The sequence below is a fragment of the Diabrotica virgifera genome, chromosome 7 (assembly GCF_917563875.1).
Source record: "Diabrotica virgifera virgifera chromosome 7, PGI_DIABVI_V3a".
In the NCBI taxonomy this organism is placed as follows: Eukaryota; Metazoa; Arthropoda; class Insecta; order Coleoptera; family Chrysomelidae; genus Diabrotica; species Diabrotica virgifera.
The window spans coordinates 158,124,426-158,135,952 of NC_065449.1; the positions used below are offsets into that span (position 1 = coordinate 158,124,426).

At 37.1% G+C, this 11,527-nt stretch overlaps 1 protein-coding gene across 1 annotated transcript; it reads left to right on the forward strand.

Moving 5' to 3' along the window:
• Window positions 1-342: 342 nt before the first annotated feature.
• On the forward strand, window positions 343-2,595 carry LOC126888649 (uncharacterized). The gene is made up of 3 exons (XM_050657010.1): window positions 343-742; window positions 834-1,064; window positions 1,118-2,595. The coding sequence occupies exons 1-3, from the start codon at window positions 610-612 to the stop codon at window positions 2,593-2,595; spliced, it is 1,842 nt and encodes a 613-aa protein (XP_050512967.1). The 5' UTR covers window positions 343-609.
• Window positions 2,596-11,527: the final 8,932 nt, after the last annotated feature.

Here is an 11,527-nt window from a genome sequence, read left to right on the forward strand (position 1 = left end):
ACTGAGGTGAGTAAGCACATAAGTCAAATTTACCGAATTTTTTTTTTTGATGAAAATTTGTAGGGGATTTGTAATACTATCATCGGCTCTAATCACTTTAGTCGACTATGCATTTTTACGTCTGTTATTGCGATTTGTGCATAATAACCACACTGAGAAAATATCGACTTGACCTTGTGAGTAAACACTTAAGTCGACTTATGTGAAGAGAGCCAATTTGAACTTGTTGAATCTTGTCGTCCCGTCGCTGACTTATGTTACTAGGCGCGTGTGGAACGTTACATGCAGAAAAAATTTACCCTAAAATAGTTCAGTTTGGTTTGAAATCGCGACTAACACGTTTCCAAAAGGTTTTTGTTTCAAGTGTCTGTTTATCTAAATATTAGAGTTTATTTCAATTGAAAAAATATGAGTGGGTTTTCAAGTAGATGGGAAAAAATTAAAGCTGCTTTGAAAAAAAGTGAAGAAAAAGAGTTGAATGTTGCTAATACGAGCGATCCTTGCGGCATGGTTATTTCTAAGGAGAATGGTAAGTTTTTCGGTTTATTATATTTAGAAAGATAGATTGGTTAAAATTTGTATGTTATTTTAGATGATGGTGATGTTTACATGAGGCTAGAGACCAACAGTAGTTTTACTGGGATGCTTTTGAATGAAAGTGTAGAATATACCCTAGATTCATATGAGACGCCCTTTGTGCCAGAACTTGGCTATAATGATCCCTGCTGCAGTAATAATACTGGTAATTAAATCTTATATTCTTCTAATTTGAATTGCTGCATAACCTAACTTGCAGAATTCGAGTTGTAAGCTACTTATCATTTTTGTTACAGAACAAAACTTTGTATCGGAATATCTTCAAAGCGCTCAGGATGAACCAATTATTATACAAGAATTAACTTCATCATCTACGGTTGTTCAACCAACAAGCTGGTTATCGGAATATGTTGAAAGCGCTGAGGATGAACCAAAAACTATTCAAGAATTAACTTCTCCATCAATGTCTTTTCAACCAGAGCAACACAAAAATTCAAACAGTACAGATGGAATATTATTTTCAGAAGGTTGGTAATATTGACATAAAATTACTCAGTGTTAACATATTTTATTGTTCCAGATCAAAATTCAAATTTACTGGTAAAACCTACAAATGAAGATGGTTCAGATGATGAGTTGATAGAGGATCCGCATTACATTCCTGAAAGCAATACCGTTTTGATGACAAATGAAAATACTACAAGAAAACGCAGATTAGAGCGTAAAAGATCACGTCAACAGCTGGAAAAACTACCGGACACAAGAAAGGCTAGAGAATTAAGGAAAAAAAATCGTAATTCCGGTAAGTCATATGTTACAAAAAAAGGCAAAATCATTCCAGAAAGACCATTTCAAACTCTGCCATTATGCCGAGCTAAATGCAAAACAAAAATCACTGAAAGTCAGCTGAAAGAAATTTTTTCCGAATATTGGAGTTTAGGCAGTTACGACAAGAGAGCAGCTTATATAGCCAGTCTTTTCACCATACATGACAAAAAATCACACAGGCCACGTACAGACGATCCAGACAAAGAAAAATATCGCCTTAAAACCAACAAATATTTTTTACGAATAAATGGTAGCCATATTTCTGTTTGCCGTAAGTGCTTTCTTGTGACTTTCAATGAAACAGACAAGTTCCTAAAAGTTATCGCTTTAAAAAAAAGAGCATCACCTGGGGAAACAAAGACTGATTCTTTCCAAGGAAAGAATATTCCACTTAACAAGTGGTCTGAAAAAAAGTTAGAAGAAGCTAGTAAGCATATTCTGAGTTTCCCGAGTTACGAAAGCCACTACTCACGCGGCCAAACAAATAAAAAGTTTCTACCATCACATCTGACCCTAGAAGCAATGTGTTCACTGTACAAGGAGTCACACCAAAACCCTGTGTCGTATCCGTATTATAGAACAGAATTTCATAAATTAAATCTATCGTTTAAAAAGCCTCAAACTGATACTTGTCATAAATGCGACAAGTTTGTTATGGTACTGAAATGCACCGATGGAGCAGATAAAGAATCTGCAGCAATAGAAAAGGAAAATCATATAATCTCTGCAGAACAGGCATATCAGGCTAAAAAACAAGACAAGCTTTTAGCTCAAAAGACTAAAGAAATGAAATGTTTTACTTTTGATCTCCAGCAATGTCTACCAACCCCTTTTTTAAAGTCTTCAGTCGCTTTTTACAAGCGACAGCTATGGACATTCAACCTCACTGTAATGGATGAAAATGGGAAATCAAAGCATTTCATGTGGCACGAATGTACTGCAAAGCGAGGGGCCAATGAGGTTGGATCATGCTTGTATAAAGTGTGTCTAGAATTGCCTCCTGAAGTTACCCATGTTGTGCTTTATTCCGATACGTGTGGAGGGCAAAATAAAAATTCACACATTTCATCCATGATTATGTCAATATTACAGAGGTCAGACGTAAACGTGCAAGTAGTTGATCATAAGTTTATGGTACCTGGTCATACCCACATGGAGGTAGATGTAGCACACTCGATGATCGAGAAAAAAAAAGAAAAGATCGAATATAGAAATTTTTCTTCCTCATGATTGGTATCAGCTGGTCAGATCAACAAGTTCAAAATTTGAAGTAGTGGAGATGGCCCGTAAGGATTTTTTCGATTTTGCTTCTCTGTTAAAGGGGCCATTGGTGTTTAGGAAAAAAGACGAGCAAGGAGAAACTTTTCGCTGGCATGACGTGCAATGGCTAAACTATAGAAAAGGGGATAATGGAAAAATATTTTTCAAAAAATCCTTAAATGTAGAGGAGCCATTTAAGGAAATGTCTTTTATTAGACGAAATGGGTTGGGAAATTTAGTTCCCCCATTGAAATATAAGATGGATGTGCCAATAAATAAAGAAAAAAAGAAGGATCTTCTTGATTTGCTTCCCTTAATCCCTACAACTTTTCACGGGTTTTATGAAAATCTACCATCGAGTGAAACAGCGTTGCTGGACTATCCAGGTATCGACGAAGATACTGATTAAATATAAAGTTATTATGTTTAAATATTTCATTAAGTTTTTTTAATGTTTATTTTTTTAACAAACTTCCTTTTTTGTAACAAATAAAAGATACTTTATGTAATAATATTATTTTAATAACCCTTCTCTGTAAGTGCAATAACACATAAGTCATAGACACGCTTGGGATCTAATGACATAAGTCACGTAATTCATTTTTGACACATTTTTTATTTCATTTCTGGTGAAAATTTTGGAGAATGTTCTATATTAGTACGAGACATTTACATGGATAATTATAAGAACAACAATTAAAACCAAATAAAGTAAGTAATACGCAATTGTCAGCTATAAAACGGATTTAGCGGTACCCGGCGAATTTTAAATCGCTTCTACTGAAAACTAGGCAAAATGACTTATGTGCTTTCTCATCTCAGTCACAGATTTAAGATACGGCACTTGTCTAGACCGAAGTGCATACTAATATCACTAGAGAAGGTTTCTACAGTTTTTAGCATCTGATCTAGGTGTTTTCGAGTTGAAGCCATTAATTTTAGATCATCAATATACAACAAATGATTAAGCTTCGCTACAACAGTATTGTGTGTGTGTGTGTGTGTGTGTGTGTGTGTGTGTGTGTGTGTGTGTGTGTGTGTGTGTGTGTGTGTGTGTGTGTGTGTGTGTGTGTGTGTGTGTGTGTGTGTGTGTGTGTGTGTGTGTGTGTGTGTGTGTGTGTGTGTGTGTGTGTGTGTGTGTGTGTGTGTGTGTGTGTGTGTGTGTGTGTGTGTGTGTGTGTGTGTGTGTGTGTGTGTGTGTGTGTGTGTGTGTGTGTGTGTGTGTGTGTGTGTGTGTGTGTGTGTGTGTGTGTGTGTGTGTGTGTGTGTGTGTGTGTGTGTGTGTGTGTGTGTGTGTGTGTGTGTGTGTGTGTGTGTGTGTGTGTGTGTGTGTGTGTGTGTGTGTGTGTGTGTGTGTGTGTGTGTGTGTGTGTGTGTGTGTGTGTGTGTGTGTGTGTGTGTGTGTGTGTGTGTGTGTGTGTGTGTGTGTGTGTGTGTGTGTGTGTGTGTGTGTGTGTGTGTGTGTGTGTGTGTGTGTGTGTGTGTGTGTGTGTGTGTGTGTGTGTGTGTGTGTGTGTGTGTGTGTGTGTGTGTGTGTGTGTGTGTGTGTGTGTGTGTGTGTGTGTGTGTGTGTGTGTGTGTGTGTGTGTGTGTGTGTGTGTGTGTGTGTGTGTGTGTGTGTGTGTGTGTGTGTGTGTGTGTGTGTGTGTGTGTGTGTGTGTGTGTGTGTGTGTGTGTGTGTGTGTGTGTGTGTGTGTGTGTGTGTGTGTGTGTGTGTGTGTGTGTGTGTGTGTGTGTGTGTGTGTGTGTGTGTGTGTGTGTGTGTGTGTGTGTGTGTGTGTGTGTGTGTGTGTGTGTGTGTGTGTGTGTGTGTGTGTGTGTGTGTGTGTGTGTGTGTGTGTGTGTGTGTGTGTGTGTGTGTGTGTGTGTGTGTGTGTGTGTGTGTGTGTGTGTGTGTGTGTGTGTGTGTGTGTGTGTGTGTGTGTGTGTGTGTGTGTGTGTGTGTGTGTGTGTGTGTGTGTGTGTGTGTGTGTGTGTGTGTGTGTGTGTGTGTGTGTGTGTGTGTGTGTGTGTGTGTGTGTGTGTGTGTGTGTGTGTGTGTGTGTGTGTGTGTGTGTGTGTGTGTGTGTGTGTGTGTGTGTGTGTGTGTGTGTGTGTGTGTGTGTGTGTGTGTGTGTGTGTGTGTGTGTGTGTGTGTGTGTGTGTGTGTGTGTGTGTGTGTGTGTGTGTGTGTGTGTGTGTGTGTGTGTGTGTGTGTGTGTGTGTGTGTGTGTGTGTGTGTGTGTGTGTGTGTGTGTGTGTGTGTGTGTGTGTGTGTGTGTGTGTGTGTGTGTGTGTGTGTGTGTGTGTGTGTGTGTGTGTGTGTGTGTGTGTGTGTGTGTGTGTGTGTGTGTGTGTGTGTGTGTGTGTGTGTGTGTGTGTGTGTGTGTGTGTGTGTGTGTGTGTGTGTGTGTGTGTGTGTGTGTGTGTGTGTGTGTGTGTGTGTGTGTGTGTGTGTGTGTGTGTGTGTGTGTGTGTGTGTGTGTGTGTGTGTGTGTGTGTGTGTGTGTGTGTGTGTGTGTGTGTGTGTGTGTGTGTGTGTGTGTGTGTGTGTGTGTGTGTGTGTGTGTGTGTGTGTGTGTGTGTGTGTGTGTGTGTGTGTGTGTGTGTGTGTGTGTGTGTGTGTGTGTGTGTGTGTGTGTGTGTGTGTGTGTGTGTGTGTGTGTGTGTGTGTGTGTGTGTGTGTGTGTGTGTGTGTGTGTGTGTGTGTGTGTGTGTGTGTGTGTGTGTGTGTGTGTGTGTGTGTGTGTGTGTGTGTGTGTGTGTGTGTGTGTGTGTGTGTGTGTGTGTGTGTGTGTGTGTGTGTGTGTGTGTGTGTGTGTGTGTGTGTGTGTGTGTGTGTGTGTGTGTGTGTGTGTGTGTGTGTGTGTGTGTGTGTGTGTGTGTGTGTGTGTGTGTGTGTGTGTGTGTGTGTGTGTGTTTGTGAAAAAATGACTTGGATGCGGGTCCGTTAGCCACAGATTTTTATTTATATCTGACTCAAATGACTATATTTGTTTCTTTCAAGTAGTTTATGAGTAATTTAAATATTTTCATTTTATGGCAACTTAGTAGATATTCTATACTAATTGGAAAATGAACTTGTGTTTGTCGTAAATTGTAATACAATTGATTTATATATCTCTCGTTAATTTTGCATTCAAAGAAAATATGGTTCAAATCTCTAATCGAAACATTATCATAAAAACAGAATGATGAATTAACTATTCCTAATTTGTGCAGATGTGCCTCATATTTTCCGTGTCGAGTTTTTAATCTAACGATAGTAGAAATATCTTGCTTTGGCAGGTTATACTTAAATATGTATTCAGTTGGCGGAGGAAGTTTTTGATGTAAAGAAAAATATAAATTTTTTGATATGCTTGAAATATTTTTCCATTGTTTTTTCCATATTTTATTTATTCTATCTTTGACGTCATTTATTGCATCTGTCGATAAGATCTGAGTTAGGATCTCACCATTTTTTATTGCATCTTTGGCCAACTCATCCACTTTCTCATTACCCAGTATACCAGCATGCCCTTTTGCCCATATAAATACTACTTCCACTTTAGACAAATTATTTTTTATATTACATAAAATTTTTGATTTGTATGAATTAAAATCAGTGTTTTGAATTGCATATATTGCAGATCTGGAGTCTGTTATTATCACAGCTTTTTCAATATTATTCTCTTTGATCCATTCTAGAGCTTTTTCGATGGCTATAATCTCAGCTGTAAAAATACTACTAATACTAGATAATTTATAATTATTATGTTGATGGGTATTTTGCACATACATAGCACATCCTACTCCTGTTTGATTTTTAGAACCATCTGTGTAAATTACTGTATAATCCACAAAGTCGCTCAGTATAGATTTTACTAAAATATTATTTAAATGATTTGATTCTGTATATTTAGGAATTATGATTCTTGGTTTTTTTGTCAAAGTTTTATACGGAAATTTATAAATTGGTAATAATTTACTGTTGTGTAAATCTGTATAATTCCTGGTTTCAATGAATGCATCTGTTAGTGGTCGTGAATTTTTTATTCTCCAATATTTGCTAGTTAAGTTTTCCATGTTTAATACAACAGTATTGTTATTTTTGATGCTAAAGCCTGAGTCAGTGGAATTCAATAGCTGAGATAGTGGGTTCATTTCTAGGCAGAACCAAAGTGGACTCAAGGAGTCCCCCTGGAAAAGCCCCTGGTTAATTGGGATATCTTCAGTTTCGATATTGTTTTCACCGGGTATTTGAAGGTGAATTTTTGTATTCCATTCAGTCATTATATACGGCTTTAAAAAGGTCAATATATTATCATCGACTTTATATATTTTCAATACATCGATAAGCCATGCATGCGGCACTGAATCAAACGCTTTCTTGTAGTCAATGAAAGCAGTAAAGAGATTTCGTTTTTTGATATATGCCTGGTTAGAAATGGCTGAGTCGATAATAAGCTGTTCTTTACAGCCCATGGAACCCTTAGCGCGTCCTTTCTGTTGAGGCTATATGATATTATTTAGAGCGCAGTGTTGGTAAATACGCCGAGCTACACAGGATGTGACCAATTCGTACAATGTAGGTAGAAAAGTAATCAGGCGGTACTTGGCTGGATCTTGGGTGTTATTTTGATCCTTCGGTATTAAATAAGTGGTCCCCTTAGTAAGGAATGATGGTATTTCCTGCGGATTATAAATAACATAATTAATTAAAATTGACAATCGCTCATGAACACTCCAAAACTTCTTTAGCCAGAAGTTCTGGACTCCATCCGGGCCAGGAGATTTCCAGTTGTGAAGCTCTTTGATAGTATTTGAGACTTCTTCAGTGGTGAAAGGTTCGTAAGGGATATTATTGTAATATTGACAGTTTTTCGTCGTGTCTTCAATCCATCCAGCATTGTTGTTATGAGTAGCTGGCGTTGAAAGTTGGTTTCCCAAAACTCGTGAATTTCTTCTTGACTTGGGTATACTTTATTTTCATTTTGTACAGTGGAGTTAAGTTTCCTATAAAACGCTTTCTCTGAATGATCAAAGAGTATGTTGTCGCATTTTCGATTGTTACTGACTTTGTATCTCCTTAGACGGCCTGAATAAGCGGAGAGTTTTTGTTTTAAAGTGTCCAGGCAATGTTCAGCTGTGTTGTTTTCTGGATCATGCTGTGAGTGTCTCGGAGTATTTCGCATTATTTCTTCAGCTCTTCTAATTAATTTTCTACTCGTTGTTCCTCGAATATTTTCCGTTATTCGACCAATATCCCTTCGCAACGATTCAACTTTTCTTTGCAGCCGTTTTGCCCAAGGTGCAATTCTGTCACCTGTCCTTCCGTTGTTAGTAATAGATGTTGCTGCACAGTAGATCATAATATGCAAATACTCCAATGTTTGAGCTTCTACGACATAATTGGGTAGGACTTCAGTGTTTATAATTTGTAACAGCGTGAATTGGGATACACAGCATCTCAATAAACATCATATTAGATATAAACCTTTTAATAATTAAATGCCCGTGGTAATGTTTGTTTAATAAATACGAGTAACCTAGTTTTGCATGCTAGTATTTGATACAAGGTCGAGTTGCAATAATATTCAGTGGGTGTTTATTAACAGTCAGCACTTTAAATCACGGTCACCTCGGCTTACCAAAACAGTAAATAAACAATAACCGACTTTAATTATATTTTTACGAGAACAGATAAATCAATTAGCAGTTGAGATTCGACGGGGTAACATCGATTTCAAGTAAATAATAGACCACCAGTTATTTTCTGTGATATATTTAACGTGTAAATAAATATCTTAACAACGAACTATATTTACTACATCAACCCTCATAGTCGGGGTAACCACCCCTCAGTATCCAGGGTGGCTCAGAAGGCGGGAGCCACCATATGGCGATCCAAGACCAGGCGAGAACATAAGGAACAAGCAGTCTAGAATGAGAAATGGGAAAACACGTCAATGTTCGTGCTCCTCGACCACCCTAGACAACAGTGTGGTACCTACATGGGAATAATGGAGACATCAGGCCGACGCGGAGCTGAATGGAATGGAATGGAGACGGAACTACCATATGGAACATCGTGGGACAATGCTATGGAACGTGCAGCGAGGACTTTTTGGTGATACGAACACAGACCGTGTAAAAGTGGTGAGTCCATATTATCTATTTTTATGGTATTTCCTGATTCGTATAATATAAAATATAAAGTATAAAGTAATATTAACGTAATTATCATTTAAGACGCACATTACCTTTTAAGTTTTACCTATTTTTACTTAATTATTATATTTTAATTTCCTTATGATACCAATATTTATCAAAATATACAGAATTTTTTTTAACCCTGATATTAGTTATTATAGGACGTAATGATACATTTTATTTGATACTGATTTTTATATGATTTTTTTATATATTTACCAACATATTTTATCTTTGCTGATTTTTATCCATTTATTATTGGACTACTGATTTTTATTACACTTTTGTTGGCTAAGCAGTAGACCCCTTTTTAATGGTGATTTATATTGAGTGATATACTGATTTTTTTATGGCAATTTACTATATTTTTACTATTTTTGACATAATATTTTTCATATATATATTTACTATACCGCGTAAGACTGTCAAATTTATGCGTTCGTTACGGGTACAGGAATAAGAAAATTATGAATAAATGAGTAGCAACAAAGTTACTTGGGAAGATTTCATCAAAATAGTTGAGGAGATTACGCAAGAAGTAACAAGACAAAGTAGAAGGGTCTTGAAGAAGAAAGTACCTAAATCTAAGGATATACAAGAAGAAGTAACGACACAGCTAATTAAATTGTATAACAAATTCACACATTTAACGAAGAAAAATTGGGAAGCGCTATCGGACAAACAAAGAGAAGCGTGCAACAAATATTTCGGAAAAATAAGAGACAAAGTTATACGCTCATTTCAAGCTGTAAACTTAAGGACAGTAGTTCCAAGTTCAATACATCAACTAATCGACAAGGAAATAGAGGAAGAACAAAGCGACGAAGAAGTAGAAGAGGAAAAAAGTGACGAGGAGATAGAGGAAAAAATTGACGAGGAAATAAAAGAGGGAAAAAGCGACATAAAACAAGAGATAAAAATATTAAACATGGCTCTGACAATCAACGAATTTTTGAATATTGCAAGCAAGGTATTGCCCAACGAGTTTGATGGAAGCGCAGGGAAATTACAACCATTTTTAGACGCATTAGAGTTACTTGGAAAAATAGCAGAAGGACATGAAGAAACAGCAATAACATTAATAAAAACAAGATTGACTAATAAGGCTAGAAATCTGATAACTACAGAGGATACGATCCCACTTATAGCAGCGGCACTGAAGAAAGAGTTAAGAGGTGACAATCCGAAAACGATAATAGACAAGTTAACAAAGAAAAGGCAAGGAAACAAAGATGCAGCAGTGTACGCATCCGAAGTAGAGGAATTAGCGGAACAGTTGAAAGTACCATACATAGCGGAAGGAATGCCATTGGAGCTAGCGAAAAAATACACAACGGAAACAGTTGTAGCAACAATGAAGCGAAACGTTAATACGGATAGAGCAAAGTTAATACTGGAGGCAGGTAATTTCACAACACCGCAGGAAGTAGTATCTAAATTTTTATCGATTGATACGACAGAGGAGAACACACAGGGAAGACTGTTCAATTATAGGACGAATTATGAAAATAGGAGAGGACAACAGCAATACCGAAGAGGATACCACAACAAATACGACAGAGGAAGGAGAAATAACTTCGGACAACGGAACGAAGGAGAAGAAACAGGAAACCAACGGAATTATTCCAACAGAGGATATAGACAATTCAACAACCAAACGTACAGAGGAAACCAGAGAGGAGGACGAAACAGAAACGCAAGGCTACTTGAGTTAGAAGACAGCCAAGAGGAAACAGAAAACCAGCAGTTGGGGTTTTGAATGAACGAAACAAGGAAAGTACACAGTCAGAAGTGGAATATAATATTTACAACTTCGACTTAAACCTAACGAATTTTGTACTAATGAAAACAGGAATCCTAGAAAACACAAATACCTTTATCATAGACACAGGAGCTGATATTTCAATACTGAAATGTTCACAAGATTTTATGAAGGAACATGTGAAACCAAACACAAAAGCGAAAATAAAAGGAGTAACTAAAGGAGAATTACAAACAATGGGAGAAGTTGAAACAACACTAGAAATAAAAGGATCTCGATTTGAGCATATCTTTCAATTAGTGGAGCCTAGCTTTCCTATTCCAACCGACGGAATCATTGGGAGAGACTTCATTTCAAATTTTCAATGCATACTAGACTATGCTAACCTTAAAATGCACATTAAAGAGGACAACGATTGTTACATTAGTACAAACATTTTGGATAATATAGATAATGACACGATAATAATACCGCCCAGATGTGAAATTTACAGAATCGTAAAAATTTTTCAAACGCTGAAGAACGACAGGATAGTGGAACAACAAGAAATACAACCAGGAATATTCATAGCGAGAGCAATTATTTCAAGTAATAATCCGTACATCAAAATTTTGAACACAACCTACGAAACAGTAAAAGTAGAGACAAACGAACTCAAAACATTAGACATTAAATTATTCAACATATATAGACTGATCAACGACAGCAAGGATAGGAAAAAGGAATTACGGGAATCATTGAAGTTAGACATTCCAGAATACATACGCGATAAGTTAGTATCTTTATGTGAAGATTATTCAGATATATTCGCCCTAAGGCACGACATGCTAACATGTAACAACTTCTACGAGCAGAAACTGAGAGTTAAAGACCAAACTCCGGTATACATTAAAAACTATAGGACACCTCATGCACAAACAGAGGAATTAAACCGGCAAGTGCAAAAACTGAGAGACCAAGGAATAA